Source organism: Lemur catta, chromosome X (genome assembly GCF_020740605.2).
Source record: "Lemur catta isolate mLemCat1 chromosome X, mLemCat1.pri, whole genome shotgun sequence".
Classification (NCBI taxonomy): Eukaryota; Metazoa; Chordata; class Mammalia; order Primates; family Lemuridae; genus Lemur; species Lemur catta.
Window position 1 is genome coordinate 64,362,789 of NC_059155.1, and position 21,195 is coordinate 64,383,983.

Below are 21,195 nucleotides of genomic sequence, written 5' to 3' on the forward strand. Positions count from 1 at the left end.
AATGAATGAATGAAACAAAGGAGACCTACTCCTTCATTATGCTGTGGAAGAAAGCATCGAGGCAGGTCGGAGGACTACAAATATAAATTTTCCACTTGACATATGTCTGATCCAAAATATTCACACAAGTCAAAACACAAAGAAGCAAGTGGTATTTCTCTGGTATATTAAAGTTCCTAACTTAGATGCATGTAACAAAACATTTCCAACACGCAAGGGTTGAAACCATGTCCATGGCTGTGCCAATGCAAATCAGTGAGGAAATACTGGCTCTTGTGCCAACTGGTTTTCCTCTGAATAATTTTTAATTCAAAGAACGTTTTCTGTGAATTTTGTATTGTTAAAGAAAAAAACTTATTCATCACATTTGTTAAAGACACTAAAAAAGACTTTATTTAAGAGGGTGTCTTGTGATGGATGTAGGGACCACGGACTGCAGAGGGGTCTTGCTGTAGGGAGAGAGACTGGGCTCGACTCCAGCAAGGATCAGTGGGGATTTGTAACCAAGGAGCAGGGTGGGGGTCTGTGAACGGAAAATTACTAAGAAGAAACATCAGGGGTGAGGGGGATTCTTGCTAGATCAACTCAAACAGAATTCTTGCTGAAGGGAAGTGAGGGTGATAAGATATTGAGGGTGGTCAGATACCAAGGGTGGGTACTTTCCATAAACTGACTTAGCAAGATTCTTTTGTTGTTGTTGTTTTAAATTTTATTTATTTTTTTAAATTTGAGACAGGGTCTCACTCTGTCACCCATGCTGGAGGGCAGTGGCACAATCATAGCTCACTGCAACCCTGAACTCCTGAGCTCAAGTGATCCTCCTGCCTCAGACTCCCTAGTAGCTGGGACTATGGGTGTGCGCCAACACACTGGACTAATTTTTCTATTTTTTGTAGAGGTGGGGTGTCACTATTTTGCCCAGACTGGTCTCGAACTCCTGACCTCTACTGATCCTCCCGCCCTGGCCTCCCAAAGTGCTAGGATTACAGTCGTGAAGCCACCACCACCGGGCTGGATTCTTACTCAAACTGAATTCTATGGGGACAGAGTGGAAAGCCCAAGGTCAAGCCTAATAGAGCAGAGTGCTCAGCAGCCTGACTCTAGTCAGGACCAGTAGTGAGTCTTTGTCAGTATTCACAGCAGAATTGCTCTTTAAGTGCTATGAATGCATTCAAGGTGCAGAAATTAACTCAAAGTCAGACCACCCTTGCTGTCAAAAGGGATCTCTGCCTGTCCCTCTTTCAACACTTTAGGAGACTATTCCATAGCCCTGGTCCTAAATACAGGGTTTTCTGAAGCTTCAAGAACTTTGGGGTCATTCCTTAGTTCCTCAGGTGAATCCACATCAGTGGTACCTCCAGCATTCATTCTATAGGAAACATATGTCAAAATATGCCCAGAAATAATCACTCTGATGATTTTATAGAGTGACACTAATTCAATTTTAGTTCTCAAAATGTTTCCATAATTCACGGTCAGTCTTAGCTTTGTTGCAAGAAAACACCACATTTAACACTCGTTGTCTAGGGAAAATGAGAGAATCATATGTCCTTAGACACAGATGGCCAAGTCCTCACGGATGTCAGAATCTTTCAAGGCATAGAAGAGCACTGTACGTCAGGGGACGTTCTGGGCACACTGCCTTCTGCCTGGACTGTCCCTGGGGTCTCTGAAGACCACCTGTGGCACGAAAGGTAGCTGTGCCAAAGGACTGGCAACCAAGCCAGGTTTTGAAGGTACTTCCTACCCCACTCCCCCTTTCTTCCTGTCTTATTTTGTGGCTGCGGCTCTTCAGCTTCTACAGTTAGATGAAAACAGATGTTAAAAGACCTGTGATGCTGCAGATCCCTAGCACATTGCTGGGCTTGCCACAGAGCTTGCTTCTTTCTTTTCTCTTTTTCTCTCTTTCTTTCTTTTCTTTTTTCTTTCTTTTTCTTTCTTTTCTTTCTTTCTTTCCTTCTTTCTTTCTTTCCCTTTCTTCTTCCTTCCTTCCTTCCTTCCTTCTTTCTTTCTTCCTTCCTTTTATTTCTTTCTTTCTTTTTTTTCTTTTCTTTCTTTCTCTTCTTTCTTTCCTTTCTTTTTCTTTCTTCCCTTTCTTTCTTTCCTTCCTTCCTTCCTTCCCTCCTTCCTCTTCCTCTCTTCCTTTCCTTTCTGTTTTTTTTTTTTTGCAGCCAGCACAAGATCAGAACCATGTTCATGTGATTCCTCACCCAGGTGGATCCATAACTATCCACCTTAGAAGAGAGGGAACTAGGGTGACCAAATGTCCTGGTTTGCCCAGGACTGAGGGGTTCCCTGGGATAGAGAACTTTCAGTGCTAAAATCGAGAAAAGTCCCAGGCAAACCAAAACAAGTTGGTCACCTGATGGAGGAGCAACCATCTTTTCCTCATGGGAACCACAGCCTTCGGCTAGTAGAACTATTTTAACTAGATCTAGAATAGATGCCATAGCCTATTAAAACTGCTGAGGACTCTAGTAATCATCTTCCCTCTGATTTTTGCAGAGAGATGCTCAGACTCAGGTGTAGACATTTTTCCCAGGTCACACACTTTGCTAGTAGCATATCAGGAACTAGAATCTAGATTGCCACACTCCCAATTTAGGGCACTTCCCAGTACATTACAGTTTTCACTTTCTTATTCTTTTTTTTATCTCATTTAAAATGTAAAATTAGTTCAGCTGGGTTTTATTTTGGCCACAGAACTCAACTGTTAGGAGAACGAAAACTGTTCTTCCCATTTATATTGGGCGCCACTTTTGATTGTCTTTATGATGGGATGGTGAATGAAGGGTAGAATAGAATCAGGTTGTTGTAAATGGCCTCAGTGAGTCACCAGCTCTATAATCACGTGACATTCATTCCTACCTGTTGTTTCTACAGTTCACCGGAAATATTTTTTTTTTTTAAGAGGCAGGGTCTTACTATGTTGCCCAGGCTGGTCTTGAACTCCTGAGCTCAAGTGATCCTCCTGCCTCAGTCTCCAAGTAGCTGGGACTACAGGTGTGCCACCACACCAGACTGGAAGTCTTTTTAACATGCAGTTATTTATCACCTAAATACTACGTTTGTCTGAGGAAGTCACATGCCAAGACAATGTACCCCCCCCTTTTTTTGAGACAGAGTCTCAAGCTCTGTTGCCCGGGCTAGAGTGCCATGGCGTCAGCCTAGCTCACAGCAACCTCAAACTCCTGGGCTTAAGCAATCCTTCTGCCTCAGCCTCTCAAGTAGCTGAGACTATAGGCATGCACCACCATGCCCGGCTAATTTTTTCTATATATATATTTTTAGCTGTCCAGATCATTTCTTTCTATTTTTAGTAGAGATGGGGGTCTCACTCTTGGTCAGGATGGTCTCAAACTCCTGAGCTCAAACAATCTGCCTGCCTCGGCCTCCCAGAGTGTTAGGATTATAGGCATGAGCTACCGTGCCCAGCCTGTACCCCTTCTAAAATGGCAGTCAAGGGCACTGTGTTCCCCTCTAGGCTTAATACCTAGAAAATGCATAAAAATCTTGCTTCTTCTTAAGATATATAACTTTTTCTTTAACAATACAAGACTCACCGAAAAAGTTCTATGAATTCTTTCAAAGGGAAGGTTCAAGATGCTTGCTCTAAAATTGAAGTTGATGTATAAACCTATTAATTCTAAGCACTTTATAGATATCATCTCATATAGTCCCCCTTACACTCTTGTAAGAAAGGTAATACTATTATCCCCATTTCATACATAGGGAAACTGAGGCACACAGGGGTTAAGCAACAAGTCCAAAGTTGTTATTGTTGTTGCTGTTGATTTTTTAACTCTAGTAAGTGGTGGACTCTGTGTTTCTCAGCATTCTGCTCTTTCAGGAGAAAATAGAGCTCAAAGACTCCAATAAAGCAAACCATCCCAAATGTGGTCTTGGAAAGCAAGGGCAGGAGAAAGGAGAAATGTTTTCTGGTGCACAAGGAGATAAATCGATGAGTATTTGTAGTGGCAGGAGGGACTCTACTGACTTCTCCAAGCAGTTTTTGTTTTGCTTTGTTTTTTGTTTTTTTTTGTAGAGATGGGGTCTCGCTATGTTGCCCAGGCTAGTCTCAAACTTCTGGCCTCAAGTGATCCTCCTGCCTTGTCCTCCTAAAGTGCAAAGTGCTGGGATTACAAGCATGAGCCACTGCAGCTGGCCTCCATACAGTTTAGACAAAAAGATGTGTTAGTGCGTCTCAGCCCTAGTTCCCGTCTTCACTTGGGTGTCCTCATGGAAACACATCAAGCGCCCTCTGCAATCCATGCTGGAACACAGCCATGGCGTTCTGGAAACTTCTGCCATGAAATACCATCTATTAATAGTAGTGGGGGTCCCTTCACCTAGCCTTGCATGACCTCCCCAGCCTGATTTGACCCCCTGCACGCCTCTGTCCCTTTACCACTGTGCCTCTAGGTCCCCCTGCAGCCAGTGGATTGGGTAGGACTTGCAGATAAGAAATGAAACACCTCCCAAGGCGTGTGAGCATTATTCGGTGCAACTGCAAAGCTGGTGGAGTTTTTTTTGCTTCCATCTCTCCTTCACTTCTCTCCTCCTTTCTAGTACTTTCTACCATGTTTTCTCACACTGTGATCCAAACATTTTTTCTGATAGAAACCAGGTTATAATTCTTCATATTTCACTGTGACTGTAAGACACATTGCCACCCTCAGCGTGCGTTATCCATACTTTAAGGCTGAGCTTCACTTGTGGAATATAATTATAAATTTACTTTGTTCCCTACGGGAGTGATGTGAAGCAACACTGAACAGGTAGGTGTTCTATGGGGGCAGGAATCCTTCTAGATGCTTCTGAAATCAAAGCCCATGAACAACGTTTACGCGGCCTACTTAAGTTTGGTCTGCTCCAATAAATGGATATTGAACATCACTGCTTTGATGTGTAAACACACCGTACAACCTTTGATTTTATAGGAAACATCTAGAATTAACAACTTGGACGCCTTATGTGGCACGGCTGTTGTGCTTCAGGGACAGGAGACTGCTAGTTAAGTCTTTCAGAAAGAAACACCTTCAAAATGGAGAGGAGCGGACTTCAATTAACGTCTGGCTTTTCTGTAATTTTGTATGCTGGGCTATAATCGTAAAGTAGCAGACATTTTCAGGCACTACATCAACACGTCATTCGGTCAAAACATCCACAATGATGATACAAATTATGAAAGAAAGTTGTCAGCATGATTTTATTGAAACGTTTTAGTACAATGTTGGAAGATCTTAAAAACCTACACCCAAATCAATACAAGCACTTCAAATGATACATTCCTAGCTGACATTGTATTTAACCAAGAAAAGTTATCATCTAGAAGTTGACTAATATAATTTAAGTTGGAGGCTAAACAACTTTGGTGTATTCATATTTCTCTGGCTTCCCTTTTTGGCTAGACATACGCCAAGCCCACCCCCATTCAGTAGAGTTGGGCAGGACCGATATATTTGGTGGTCTCAGGTTTCCACACTAGGAGCAGCAAGGATCGAGAAAGTTCCGGGACTCCGTTGCTCACCAGACAGTCTTCACTGGCTTTGTTGAACTGGAAAACCTCAAATAGTTAAGGTCTGAATTTTCACTTTGTATGGCTAAGTCCAGTCTAATTAGTTCATAACTGTATTCAGAAGTACTTTAAAATACAAAAGTGGGACTAAAGCACGATAGAAACCATTCGTGCTTAATTCAGAGAACACCAATGCAGATTTCCTTATCTGGTTTTTTTTTATCTGAAGATCATTACTTTAAAACTAGCTCTATACATTCCTAGACTTTAAATATCTTAGATAAAGTGATTACCTTTTACTAAATCAACTGGCTTTAGTCCCGTCCACATGTTTAAACTTGCACACTTGCATGTCAAGCTGTCTACATGTGTCTTTACAACTACACCTGTATTTCATACAAGCATAGAAATTCCAAGAAATACAGATGTCACACATTTATCAAAAATAAACATTACATAGCATCAAAATAGACTCTTTACACGTCTCAAGTCAACTCTTGCTAGACATAGTCAATCTGTACTGCACAGTTGACTTTACCAAGCCACTTTAAGGTACAGCAAAATGTTAGTTTCTGAAACTAAAACAGTATTTTCTAACTTCAATTCATCCTCTACTATAGTGAAGTTTAAAACCCCAAAGATTGCTGTTCAAGTTTGTTAATGACTCATTAAATAGATTTGATTTTTCTACCTGCAAAATTTAGAGCAGAGAATTTATTCTCTACCAGTTTTAAGATTCAGCAGAAGGGAGAGACTGCTGTTCATTTTTCCTAGGCTTTGCCTATGCAAATCCTCTTCTTTCTGAAGAATTGAACTCATTGTCTACCAATGTACATATAATAAAATTCACAAAGAGCCAATGCTTGACTTCTGCCACAGAGGCAGCAAGGCACTTCCCAGAGGAGCATGTTGTGAGGGTCACCTTATGCAGAATGCAATCCTCAGTGAATTTCCCCTCTACAGACACTTCTGAGCCACTTTTAAAACATTATCCTACTGGAGCAACTAAAGTTCACTAATTTGTACTTTTTTCACAGGCATCTCCTACCCATATTTTTCATGGAACAGCTTTAGTTAAAATTACCAGTTGCGAGAGACTTGCTACTTCCAAAGGCAAAGGGCAAAAGAACACGAAATCAAAACTAATGAAACAATGTTTAAATATGCATTTGGTGGCTCTCATAAAAAGTCACCTTTTATTTATGTCAAAATCAAGATAATGATCAGAATAGTAAATCTGAGGGGATCTAAGGGAGTCTTTATTTCAGTGGATATCTACAAATGAAATCATTGGGAAAAAAATGCAAAGTAAAAGCTATAGCTAAAATTATGATGTAAAAGAACAAGATTTTAAGACATGAGGCACATTCCAAAGAATGGTCCATCTGGGATGGACCGAGGAGGGCACTAATGTGACAAGGAGCTCAGAGAATGGATCTCAAAAGAGTTTCCAAATCAGAGCAATTGGTGAGCATAATTTTGGAATTTTAGGTCATGGCATTTCAGGTAAGTGACAGTTATAACATGTTTCAGAAGCATTAATAAAGAATACAGAACTACATTGCCTCTGATATGTCTATTGTTTACCAAAAATAAATGTGTCAGTGGCCATCTTAAGCTAAATAAAATTTGGTCCAAATTAAGTACAATAACCAAGATGGTTACAAAAAAAAGAAAAGAAAAATTAAAAATTCATGGTATTATAAATTTTTTAAGGTTTACTCCAAAGTAAAGGGCTAATTCTATACAGGGTTTTACCCGAATGTCCACAGGCATTATCATTATATATTTACACAGAAGGCTTTCATCTGAAGTCACCTTTGGCAACCTCGAAATATATAAACTATGAACTCCCACAGTGAAATTATATATTTGAAAGTTGTTGCCTCGAAGTACTGAAAGAACGAAGGAAAAAGATCACCTGTCAGAACAAGTGAAGATGACAAAAACATTTCTCACTTAAGATAGTTCATTTAAAGACCAAATAACCATCACCCTCCCTAAAACACCAGAAAGAAATGATCTTGAGCTTTAGAAAGGGAAACAATGAATCTGAGAGTATACAAAGATCTGATGCTTTTGCCAGTGATTATCCTATCATTGCTGAGTCCTAAAGCTAAAAAATCAGACAAACGAAAACAAGTCAGAAGTCAGAGGAGGCTTGCTGGACATCGTACGTTCTGGATTTATAGCGGGACATGGCTGAACAGGTAGGACACAGATTCCCCGTTGTGTGTCCTTCGGATCGCCTCCGCCAAGATCATGGAAATGTCAATGACCTAAACGCCAACGAGAAAAACAGAAGGGAGGAAAAAAGCGAGACATTGAGTTCTTTAAAAACTGAAAAGCCAGAAAGCTGAGAAGCGATTTCTCTAGCACACATGATGTGTTACTATCAAAACCTCCCATGCCCTTTTCTTTTGAGGACAGACAGCTTTGGGGTCTATCTTCAAATGACAGCCTGTTGAACCAAACCCATATGGGATCTGGGAAGGGAGATTTTTCAGGGCAGAGACTCAAAGGCTTTTCAGGGTGCTAACCAGAGACATCTTTTCTAGGGTCATTTGTTGTTTTAAAATCAATTTTACTCAATCGTTATATGGAAAGTTTTCCTCTGTTTCTGAAAAAAAGGTGACTGTGTCACTTAAGAGCAGCACAACCGTGATCACCTAACCCAGGGGTCAGCAAACCACTTTCTATAAAAGACCATATAGTTAATAATTTTGGCTTTGCAGGCCAGATGGTCTCAGTCACAAATACTCAACTTTGCTGTTGTCGCGTGAAAGCAGCCACAGGCAACAGGTAAATGAATGGGCGTGGCTATGCTCCAATAAAACTTTATTCACAGAAACAGATGATGGGCTGGATTTGGCCTGTGAGCTGCAGGGTGCCAACTCCCAACCTAAACTACTGCTAGTCAGGCATGAAAATATAACTGCCAGCTCTCTGGTGGCCAGTGGACATCCAGTCAGGAGGGGCAGGAAGGAGCAAAGCTCTGAAGAGTCTTAGTACAGCCTGCTTCCCCACCCCCATTTTGCTTTATTGTGCTAAAATATATAACATAAAATTTGCCATTTTAACCATTTAACTCAGTGACATTAATTACATTCCCAGTGTTGTGTAACCATGACCATTATCTACTTCCAGAACGTTTTTATCATCCCCAGAAAAAACTGTCCCCATTAAATGACTCCCCATTTTCCCCTCTCCCAGTCCCTGGTAAGCAACCATTCTACTTTGTATGAATTTTCCTATCCTATATACCTCATTTAAGTGGAAACACAATATTCCTCCTTTTGTGTCTGGCTTCTTTTCACTTAGCATAATGTTTTCAACATTCATCCATGCTATAGCATGTGTCAGAATTTCCTTCCTTTAAAAGGCTAAGTAAAGGCTGGGTGCGGTGGCTCACACCTGTAATCCTAGCACTCTGGGAGGCCGAGGCGGGTGGATCGCTCGAGGTCAGGAGTTTGAGACCAGCCTGAGCAAGAGCGAGATGCCGTTTCTACTAAAAAATAGAAAGAAAATTATCTGGACAACTAAAAATATATAGCAAAAATTAGCCGGGCATGGTGGCGCATGCCTGTAGTCCCAGCTACTCGGGAGGCTGAGGCAGTAGGATCACTTGAGCCCAGGAGTTTGAGGTTGCTGTGAGCTAGGCTGACCCCACGGCACTCTAGCCAGGACAAAAGAGCGAGACTCTGTCTCCAAAAAAAAGGCTAAGTAATATTCCATGGAGAGCACACTTAGTTATGTATTCATCTGTTGACGGACATTTGGGTGTTTGTACCTTTTGGCTATGGTGAACAGCGCTGCTATGAACATTCATGCACAAGTTTTTGTTTGAACATGTTTCCAAATTTTGAGGGTATACACCTAGGGGTGGAATTGTTGGGTCATATGGTAATTCTATGTTTAGCTTTAGTGCAGCCTGTTTCTGACTGTTTTGCTAGTGCAATTTTGTTCACTCGCTATTTCTAAATAGTGAGCACTGACCTCTGCTGGCCCTGGCCTTTCTCAGGGATCTAACGTGGTTTTTATCCTGCTGTCATGAGAAGCTGCAACCTCTGCCAGCATCTGCCTTAGCAAGGAGCCACACACACAGAAGACTGGATGCTATATTTAGGGATCTGAAATAGCTGCCTTGCTGCTTGGTTCTGCCTGCGGTGTGGACAGTACCTGAATCTTGGTGCAGTGTCTCATTTTGTCCTCTTGCGGAATTGTGTTTGTGACAACAACAGCCTCAAAGGCAGCATTATTTATTCTGGAAATAGCTGGCCCAGAGAAGATCCCATGGGTAAGGATAGCATACACTTTGGTGGCTCCAGCCGAGAGTAGCCTATAAAATAACAGAAGATAAAAAAATAAGTGTCACAAATTCTTGAAATACTCTCCTCTAGTATGAATGGTAAAAGCAAAAAGTGTGTTCCATAAAGGAAAAGATGAAACAAATTTCACGCACATATGTTAGCCTAAAATAGGATCTTTTAAGGTACGTGTTAGCAAAACACTTTGTATCCCATTAAATAAGGGATTAGCAATATTGGCATTCGAGCTCAGGTAATTCTTTTGCTATGTGGGCTGTCCTGTGCATTTTAGGAAAATTCAGCAGCATCCCTGGCTTCTCCCCCATAGCAACACCCATCTCCTCAGTCATGACAACTAAAAATGTCTGTAGACATTGCCAAATGTCCCCCAGGGAGCAAAACTGCCCCTGGTTGAGAACCACTGGTTTAAACCAATATAGTGAAAAATAACATCATTTTGACGTGTAATCAATATAAAAGATTATTAATGAGGTATTTTACATTCTTTGCTTCATACTAAGTCTTTGAAACCTGGTGTGCATTTTACACTGGCCACGGTCCTAGAGCTCCACAGTCGTGCATGGCGCAGTGGTGGCTCCTGCTCCAGACCGCGCAGCTTGGCAGCCTCTGGAAGACCACGTGACCAAGAAGGCTGCCTTGAAGACTGAGCAGAAGGATGCAAGGGCCCAAAAAAGCCCCCAAACTCTCTTTCCTTCCATACTCAGTGTCAAGGGAAGCACCTCCTCTGACCCTTTCTCAAATACTCTGCAAGCTCAACCTGGAAAATGAAAAGCCTGTGATTTCTTTTCTACCAAAAAAAGAATGATAAAGATAATGGGCCTACCATCTCCTTTGGTCTAAAACTCCACTGCCAAGCAACCAGCGATAATTATAGGAAAAACAGGCCCAATTCTAAAAGCGGATGCATTTCCCTTTCTTAGTGACAGGTCCTAGCGCTTTCCCCACTGCCTGCATACTTGTCCGCAGCATGGCAGATGGTGCCACATGTGTCAGCCATGTCGTCCACGAGGATGGCCACGCGGTCCTTCACGTCGCCCACCAAAACCATCCGGTCCACTTCGTTCGCCTTCTTCCTCTCTTTGTGGATCAAAGCAAATTCCACATTCAGCCTGTCTGCGATTGACGTGACCCTGGCAAAGATGCAGTCAATTAAAAATCTTTACAATCAATTCTTTAAAATTGTGTTTTAGGAACGCAGCAAGCAACCACACTCAATATGAAAGAGTCAGGTCTCCCTTGTTCAGCCAGGCATGGTCTAGGGTATGCCCTAAGCAATGCACAGGGAGACACGTGCTAGCGATGGGCCTTGCATTTGTGGTAGCTGGGAACGAATGTCAGGGCGCCCTGCATAAAATTATTGGATAAGAAATTGATATTCAGTTTGTTAGTATTTGGGAGTACTTTTTAAAAATCACAGGCACAGCTTAAAGCACATTATTTAGGAACTACCATTTGCTCAGTTTGTGGAAAATAGCGGGGACAAAAGGCCTGGTTAACACTTGCGTGTAACATGTAGGCTTGTGAGAATGGGCTTCATTAGACTCGAGGCCGAAGGAGACTCTAAGCCTTGAGTCTAGCTCTTCTACCCAACTAATGCAAATGCTCAAACACCATTAATGCTAGGCACGCTGGCGTGCGCCTGTAGTCGCAGCTACTCGAAAGGCTGAGGCTTGAGCCTAGGAGTTCAAATCCAGCCTGAGCAACATAGCAAAACTTCATCTCTAAAAAACAGAAAAAAAAAAAAGAAGTCATTGGCTCAGAAGGGGCTGAGCTGGCAACAGGAAGAGAAAGTAGACAGGCCAGGCTTGTTGGTGAGCCCTAGAAATCTTGGATTGTCTGGTAAACAGTGGACTTAAATGGTAAAACTTATTTCAAAACAATGCTGTAGATATGTGACATTAAGATTTTCCTATTCCTGGCTGGGCGTGGTGGCTCACGCCTATAAGCTCAGCACTTTGGGAGGCCGAGGTGGGAGCATCACTTGAGGCCAGGAGTTCAAGAACAGCATGGGCAACACAGCAAGATCTCGTCTCTACAAAAAATACAAAAATTATCTAGGTGTGGTGGCGGGCACCTGTAGTCCCAGCTACTCAGGAGGCTGAGCCAAGATGATTGCTTGAGCCCAGGAGTTGGAGGCTGCAGTGAGTTATGATCACACAACTGTACTCTAGCCTGAGCGATAGAGCAAGACCCTGTCTCAGCGCCCCCCCAAAAGATTTTCCTATTCCAGTTTTTAAAATAACAATCAGACGTTATGCAATTTAGCTGAAAAAACATTTGAGGGACCAATACACACATACTCCGATTTAAGATGCAGTGCATGGAGGATACAACCTGCGAACATTATTTTTTAAAGTACTGGTCCTATTCATTGTGTCATCCTCATCCAGTGACTAGGAATGGAGCTCCCGTGTGCCCTAATCAAGGACAGAAGGGGCAAGTCTCTGGGAGCAATCCACTCGCTGGGGCCAAACGGGAAGCAGGAAGGGGACAAGGTGCTCCAGGCTACCCTTCCCCATTTCTGAGGACTTTCAACATAGCCAGTACTTTTTTTTCAATTGTGGAAAAATACATATAAAATTGAATCTATCTTCTGAACCATTTTAAAGTGTACAGTTCAATGGCATTAAGTACATTCACAATGATGTACAACTACTACTTGCATCTAGTTCCAGAACATTTCATTACACCAAAAAGAAACCCCACACTCATTAAATAGTCCTTCCCCATTCTCTGTCCCCCCTGCCCCCAACCCTGGCCCTGCAAAGCACTAATCTACTTTTTGTCTCTATGGACTTGCCTATTCTGGACTTTTTGCATAAATGGAATCATATGACATGTGACCATTTTTGTTTGGCTGCTTTCACTTAGCATAAAGCCTTCAAGGTTCATCCATGTTGCAGCATAGATAGATAGAATCAGTACTTTATTCCTTTTTAAGGCTGAATAGCATTCCACTGAGTGGATGTGGCACATTTTGTTCATCCATTCATCTGTTGATGGACACGTGGGTTGTTTCTACCTTTTTGGCTATGGTGAATACTGCTGCTGTCAACACCGGCATGCAAATACCTGTTTGAGTCCCTATCTTTAAGTCTTTTGGGCACACACCTCAGAGTGGAATTTCTGGGTCACATGGTAACTCTGTGTATAACTTATTCAGCTACCCTCTTTTTAATTTGACCAAAGAATGCAGCAACCTCTTTCAAGCCTAAATGTTCTTTTTCCACCTTAGAATCAGCAAGGACATTTGGCATCTCAAGACATGAAAATAAGGCCTAGGGGAAAGCCACCTTTATTCCACAGAGACATATCTCCACTTCCAGATGACATCTTTTTCAGTTGTACTTTGGTGCTCTGGCAGACTAGGCAGCCTGCTCACCCGTGTCAATGGAACAACTGCAATGCTAGATTACACTGTAATCCAGGGGAACTATCTTTACAAACACATCACAGAGCGGGAATGATAGCAGGGATCGTCAGAGGCAGAGAACACAGAAGCAGGTTATCCTGAGAAGCTGATATGCAACAAAGGGCTTGCTTTGCGGGTTTCTGAGGAGCCCTGATGATTTCAAGCTTCCATTTTGTTGGCGGAGACAGGGGGATGAGAAAGGAAGCCTAGGGCCCAGCCGAGACAGAGTCCAGCAGGAGACCCTCCTATAACCCAGGGAGGCCAAAGGTTCTTCAGAGTTACAAGGAATGAAAACTAAACCTGCTGCCCACGTACGAACAGGAAGGATGCTTACCTGTCTCAAACTTGATGCTGAGTGGAGGGGGTTAGTTCTCTCTCGAGAGTTCAAAACCACATCTCGGCTCTCCTGAGGGCTGCTCGTCCAAATTCCTATTAAGTGTGTGATGAAAACCCTCAAGTGGAGAGTTTAATTTATAAGGGATACTTTGGGTTAGTACACCAACGTAGCTGGCAAAGGACAAATGCAAATCCTCTTGGAAGGATTACAATGCTAAAATTCTAAGGAATTTGAGGATTTCACAGAAGACGGTCACAAGGCACCAAGGCATCAAAAGTGATAGCCACCAGAAACGATGTAATCAAATCACAACAGCAAAGAATAAGATGCTGGAATTAGCTAAAAAGGAGCCTAAAGTGATTGTTTGATATATTTTAAAGAAATAAAACAGAAACTTGGATAAGAATAAAAGGATTATAAAGAATGACCAATTAAGACATGGGAAAGAAAACAATTTCAAGAAATAAAAAATATTATATTTGAAATTAAAAAACTGTAGTAAACAGATTGAAAGGACCTGAAGAGAGAACGAGTATATTAGAAGACAGAGATGAAGACCTTGTCCAGGATGCAGCCCAAGAAACAAAAGAGACAGAAAGGCACCAATCTTCCAATCTAGTAAGCCCAAGAAATGAATCCCCAAGCAATCGCAATAAAACTATAGAAGACCAAGAAATCTCAAAAAGGATCAGATGTCTTAAAAAAGGATAAAGAAGAGTCGCCTAGAAAGGAATAACAATCAGACTGATGGCCAAGTGCTCAACTCCCCCAACGGATGCCAGAAGTTAGTAGAGTAATATCTTCAATTCGATATGAGAAAATAACTGTCAGTCTAGGACTCTGTACGCAGCGAAACTGCCTTTCCAGAATGAGGGCAAAATAAAAATATTTTCAGCCAAACTATATAACCTGAGAATTCACTTCTAACATGCAACTATTTAAAGAATGCAACTTAAGCAAAAGGAAAGTAATGGGAGATATATAGAGATGCGGGAGGAGGGGGAGGTGAGCAAAGATATTGGCTAATATGTGGAAAAACCTAAATAAATGTTGATTGTCTGAAACCGCAATAATAATAATAATGTCCAGTTTGTGGAGAAGAAAAAAAACATACTGGGCAATAGCTTTAAAGCACACAATAAGATGGTGGTAATAAATCCAAATATGTCAATAATCAGGGTAACAGAAAAGGGACCAAACTTAAAACCTGTTAGATAAGAGAATAAGACACCCATTTCAGATTTCCAGATGTCCTTGGAAGTGAAGGGAAGTGTTACTATGATGAGAGCCATGTTTCTCCTACCCTTAAAAAAATCACCCTTCAGGGTAGAATGAAAACCACAGTAGCCCTAACAGATACCCTTCATTCCCGAACTTGTTTAACTACCAACTTTCCTTACATAAGGATTTAATTGAGAAAAAAAAAAGTTAATTTGAAGGCTGATAAAAAGTTTGCCCCATAATCACCTTAAAGCATATGTAGTACTACTATTTACACGCCATTTAAACTCCAACTAAGGAAAGCTAGTTTCACAAATGGCATTGGGACAACGTATGACACTGAAATCTTAGGCAGAAAAAGCTAGAACTAAAACAACATATATACAGTTTGACTTTGATTTCTTCCAGCACATTATTTACATTCTGTTTTCTGTGTGTGCAAGTACGTGTAGGCACCCCCAGGAGAGACAGATACACGATACACCAATTTATTCATAGTGGTGTCACTGGTAGAGATAAAAGATAGTTAAAATTTTCTTCTTTCTAACTTTCCAAATTTTCTATAGAGCATGTACACAGATTGGGGGAAAAAAGTTAAATCTGAATTATTTAGTCTCAACTACTTCCCATTCCACTTTTAGGTTGATACTTGCTATCTCAGCAGTGGTAGGTCTGTTGCCCTCTTAGCTTTATTTTTTCTTAGTGGTCAACCCAATCAAGCTTCCAAGACTACCCAAGGGCGACCTCCTGTGGCGATATTAAGTTTTACCTGGAATGAGTGAAGCCTTGAAGCTTTCTCTAAAGCAACAAGCTCCAATTTGATAGATATTTATGGCACTTTCTTTGGTGAAATATGACTTTTTGTATCAAGCAAAGAAGCCACAGATAATGTCAATTGCATACACCATGTGTACAAGGCTGTTCTGAGGGGATTGTCAGTTGGGGAATGGCCCACTCCAGAATATGAGGGTAAAATGATGTAGAGCAGAAATGTGGGACAAAGGGAAAGGAGGTGACAAAAATTCCACAATGTACATCCCCTAAAAAGTTTGACTTTCCTGGCAGAGGAAGCAGGTGAGGTTGAGTGGGGACTGCTTTGAAGGGGTCTGAACAAACCATCTCAAGCCCCACCATTTACTCTGGTTAGTTTATTCTGCATTTTTTAAAAGCAGGAGTTGGCAAATAGCTATCTATTTGGAGCTGGGAACTTAGTATATAATAAAAGATGCCATTTCAAATCAATCGGGAAGAGGTGGATTATTTAACAAATAGTTCTGGAACAACCAGATAGCGGGGGATGAGGGGAGAAGGGATTCTTCTTTCACTCTTTATTACAAAATAAATTTCAGATGGAGGAAAAACTAGAACATTAAAAAAGAAAAAGGCAACCATAAAAATATACAGAATCATGGGAGAAGCAGCATTTTAAGAGAAGGGTGAGCCCTTCATAAACCGAGAAGTCATAATGTGAAGAAAAGATAAAATGACTACATAAGAAGGTTTTAAAAGTCTTGCAGAGAAAAAGAATATAAAAAGGGGGAAGAAATGAAAAACTTGGAGAAATACTTGCAACACATGAGAAACAGAGCTGCGATCTGATGCCTGTGCAGAACTCTTGACAATGCAGAGGAAAGGCCTGCAGCCCACAGAACAACAGGCAAAAGGTATGAATGGACAGACCTCTCACGGAAAATCAACGTGCCCTCACCCACAGCAACCTGAATTAACACAGAGAGATCCCAGAGATAGTGTACCCGATTCATAAATCAAAACGGCCTGATAACCCACTGTGTGAGCAAGACTGTGTACAAAGTCACTGGCATTTATACCTGATGGAACGTCAACTTGTATATCTTTTTGGAAAGACCACATTTTGGCACTGTCCATCAAAACTAAAATGGCTTGTGCCGTTGCACTTGGCGATTCCACTTCTGGGACCGTATCCTACTTGCATGTGTGTACAAAAGGTCAAAGCAAGTATACTGCTGCAGGACTGTATTTAAGAGTGCAAACAACAGTACCCATGAGTGGGTAACAGGGGACTGTTATAATAGGAATTATGGAATGTGCACACGAGGGGTATCACACATCTGCGAAAAAACAAGGCAACTCTGTTGCACAGCTATGGAATCATCGCTAATATATAGAGCAAGTAAGTTTTTTTCTTTTTAACCTAATAAGTCCTTAAAGCTCAAGCAAGTTAAGTTTTTAAAGAAGCACAATGAAGAAGCGTGTACAGCACATTACCATTTGTGTGAAATAAATAGGGGGAATATATGTTTAAATAACAATTCTGACACTGGAAAGAACAGTGGTGTTTAAAGAAGCAAATCGGGGACAGTACCCTTTTGTGCTGCTTGAATTTCTGCTAACAGCATGTATGATATTTTTAGACTATGTATATAAAAATAGGGTTGGTGTAGGAAAGGAAAAGGCCATACAAGTTTGTGGAATCTATATTTTTGGGCTGATTAGCTGCCAAAGTAATATTTTCTGGTTAAAAAAGGAAATATGTCAGACACAAAGGCCACATATGATCGACTGATATAAAAAGTCTCAAAAAGGCAATTCCATAGGGACAGAAAGCAGATTCCTGGCTGCCAGCGGGTGGGGCGGGGGGAAGTAAATGGGGAGTGACTGCTAATGGGTACAGGGTTTCTTGAAAATGTTCTGGAATTGAATGGACAGGGCTCTTCTAAGAACTGGGACCTGTGCTTCCCTGCATGGGCATTTGGACTACCTTCTGGGCTACTCCTAAATTTGTATGCTTGATTCTAGGCCCTTAGCTGGGCTTCAGGCAGATGAGGGTGCCAAATGAGGGACCATGGGCTTTTGATTTTAAAGACATCCCGAAGCTTGATGGTCACTTGTCACATGCATTGCACCTTTATTTGCACACATTTATGAGCTCCCTTCCTTTCTCACTGGGATGGAGGGTAGGGGGTGTCTCCTACTTCTCCCTTCCTTACAGAGGCCCCTATCTGGGCAATAAAACTCCATTCCCCCCTTTTTCCCTTCCCAGATAACATCTGCAAAGCTCTACAAAGTCACTGAGGCACCAAGCCTCAGCTTGCTGCAAACACTGTAGATCGGGTCAGCATCCTCCTCCTACTGTTGCCATCATCGCTCCTGAACACCCTTGCACCCTGACCCCTCATCAACTCCTGGAGCTTCTTTGCTAAGAGCTTTCGATGGGCTGCCCAGCACCTTTCCCATGCCACTGAGTGTCCCATCACTACTGCACTGCTGCTACCAGGCCGGTTCTGCCTCTTTTTCACCTTAGTTTCCTTTTAAACTTACTGATTTCCTAGCCTAGTAATTGTTCTATTATCCTGAGGTGTTGGCTGCCTGCTGCCCTGTTGTCTGCACATGCTGGTTCGGGGTGGAAGGTGTGGTGCCTGCTTGGTCATCAGGCATCAGGTCATGCTCAGCAGGGAGTACTCACCAAGCAGCTGGAGTTGGGAAATTCTCCCTCAGCAGGGGATTTGCAGCCTGGGACAGATCTTCACGTTAACCCCTTCTTACTGCTTGGCCTCAGATATTTCCCTTTCCTGGTGTTCTACGCACAGTGATTGCTTTTTCAAAATTGTATTCTGTTTTGGCTACCATTTCCAAGTGTTTGTAGTAGAAAGGCTCAGTCAACCGTGTTGTTAATTAAAAGACTTATTGTCCAATTTGGCTCATTACTTTTATAATCAGAAAACATTATCTTAAAAGAAAAACCTAAAATATATCTTTTCTTTGCTGAAAACAAAAGAATATACAGGCCGGGCGCGGTGGCTCACGCCTGTAATCCTAGCACTCTGGGAGGCCAAGGCGGGAGGATCATTTGAGCTCAGGAGTTTGAGACAAGCCTGAGCAAGAGTGAGACCCCATCTCTACTAATAGAAAGAAATTATCTGGACAACTAAAAAATATACAGAAAAAATTAGCCGGGCATGGTGACACATGCCTGTAGTCCCAGCTACTCGGGAGGCTGAGGCAGGAGGATTGCTTGAGCCCAGGAGTTTGAGGTTGCTGTGAGCTAGGCTGACGCCACGGCACTCTAGCCAGGGTGACAGAGCGGGACTCTGCCTCAAAAAAAGAAAAGAATATACATATTGTGTGCATGTGTGTATTTTTTTCTTTCATGAATGATGAAATATTAACAAGGATGACAGGTTTCTGCTCTGGAAGTGAGGCCTGTACTCTACTTACTTGGTCATTAGCAAAATAAAGTGTTAAGTAATTTAAAGCATGCTCCCTTATCTAATACACAGGAAAAAGAAAGACCAACTGGCAGCTACAGAAATCTGCATGGTGCAGCCTGCACGGTACCTTTTGGCTCCCCCCGCGTCCGGCGAAACGATGATGCAGTTCTTCCACTCGGCGATGTTTTCCCGAATCCACTGCAGGACTGCGGGCTCCGCATACAAATTATCCACAGGGATGTCGAAGAATCCCTAAGGGGGAAGTGAGTGTCACGTTGCAGGGTTTTGTTTTGGTTGTTTTTTTTTTTTTTAAACGATACTCACCAGGGAGTATGGTTTGAAAATAAATAAATAACATTTGAATTTTTTATTCAAAAGGAGCCATTATAACAGACTCCCTTTTGTTAATTTTAACAGAATTAAATCAAAAGACAGATATGTTGCAGGAGCAGATTTCAGTCCAATCCATCTTTGGGGGCATGTCCTATTATCTTATGATGGCTTATATTCTGAGGAATAGCATGGCTTTGTGGGGCAGTGAGCGAAAGGTTTGTTGTTCCTTAAGCACCAATCACACATCAAATAGTTCATATTCATTAATGTCACAAAGTGGGCATGGTATAATTTGGCCTGTTTTAGAGACAAAAGAACTAAGTTATGAAGAGGTTGAAAAATGTATATTATGACTCTTCCATTCTAATTATTTTCCAGAATTTGAGATAAAATTACATGCCATTTCCTACCAGGAAGCCATTCCTACTCCTTTAAGACTGATTGGTAGCAAAGCAGTGATAGAGACAGGTGGCATTAATATAAAATTATATTTCCAAGTTCAGTAAAGACAAAAATCCAAGAGTAGCCATGTATAAACTCAAACCCGAGTAAACTTCTAAACTTATTTAACTTAACAGAGAGTCAGGACTTCACTGTTTGCAGAAAGAAAATGCTGTTACCTGTATCTGAGAGGCGTGCAGGTCCATGGTGATGATGTGATCCGCCCCAGCCACCGAGAGCATATTGGCCACAAGCTTTGCAGAAATTGGAGCACGACTCTAAAAAATAACAGACATGGATTTTATAACAGGGGGAGATGGATACTATTAGATTCCTGTCACTAAGATGTACACAAGATAGATAAATCACAGGTGCAATCAACAAAACCTTAGAAAGAAAATTGCACATACTGTAACAACAAAGGATATACTCGTTCCATTTTATTCAGCAAACATTTACTATTTATATACACTATTGCAAGACAATGTGCTTGACACTGGGTACACACAACGAATATCAAAGAAGCAAACAGTTAAACATATAAGCATGTAATATCATAATTTGTAAAATTAAAATCATGATAAATGTGTAGAAGTAAAATAAAAGGTACCGAGAGAGAGAGACGATAGCAGGAAGGACATAAACTTTAAACAGGATGGTGGTTAGAAAACCCTTCAAGGAAATTGTTTTTAAGGCAAGGCCAGCAAAAGTAGGGAGAACAGTGTTCTAGAAGGATGGAGTGGCATGTATGAAATCACCGAGATTAAAAGACCCTCACATAGCCAGGAGCTGAAAGAAATCTAGCTATTGAAGAATTCATGTACTGACAATTGGAAGCTCATGCTGTTACAAATGAAACAAAATGCAGGTCGGGCTGGGTGTGGTGGCTTACACCTATAATCCCAGCATTTGGGGAGGCTGAGGAGGGAGGACTGCTTGAGGCCAGGAGTTCAAGACCAGCCTGGGCGACAGAGCGAGACTGCCCCCATCTCTAGAAAAAAAATAGAAAAATTAGGTGGGCTAAGTGGCACGCCCATGTGGTCCCAGCTATTCGGGAGGTTGAGGCAGGAGTATCGCTTGAGCCCACGAGTCAGAGGGTGTAGTCAGCTATGATGGTGCAATGCCTACGGTGACAGAGACTCTGTTTCAGAAATAAACAAACAAAAATACCAGGTCGAAGAAAGAACACTTCAAGGGGATTGATAATTTAATATTTAGATGCATTGTCATTTACCGACACTATATCCTTTTAAAAATTACCTCACTTCTCTATAGCTTTAGTTTCCGCATCATACATTGTAGACAAGAAAACTGTCCACATCAAAGAAATCGAAGAGACTATGTAGACCTATGATTTGACTAGACCCAAGTAGATTTCAGCAAACAACAGTATTCCTATACACCAGCCACAAAAA

At 41.6% G+C, this 21,195-nt stretch overlaps 1 protein-coding gene across 1 annotated transcript in view; it reads right to left on the bottom strand.

The window, feature by feature from the left end:
- Positions 1-5,187: 5,187 nt before the first annotated feature.
- Positions 5,188-21,195, bottom strand: part of PRPS2 (phosphoribosyl pyrophosphate synthetase 2) — a 31,744-nt gene continuing 15,736 nt past the window's right edge. The window contains exons 3-7 of the mRNA XM_045537771.1: positions 19,960-20,058; positions 19,134-19,258; positions 10,803-10,976; positions 9,698-9,857; positions 5,188-7,797 (exon numbers count right to left, since the gene is read on the bottom strand). Of these exons, the coding sequence (XP_045393727.1) occupies positions 7,705-7,797; positions 9,698-9,857; positions 10,803-10,976; positions 19,134-19,258; positions 19,960-20,058 (651 nt within the window). The 3' untranslated portion in view covers positions 5,188-7,704. The remainder of the gene's footprint in view (positions 7,798-9,697; positions 9,858-10,802; positions 10,977-19,133; positions 19,259-19,959; positions 20,059-21,195) is intronic.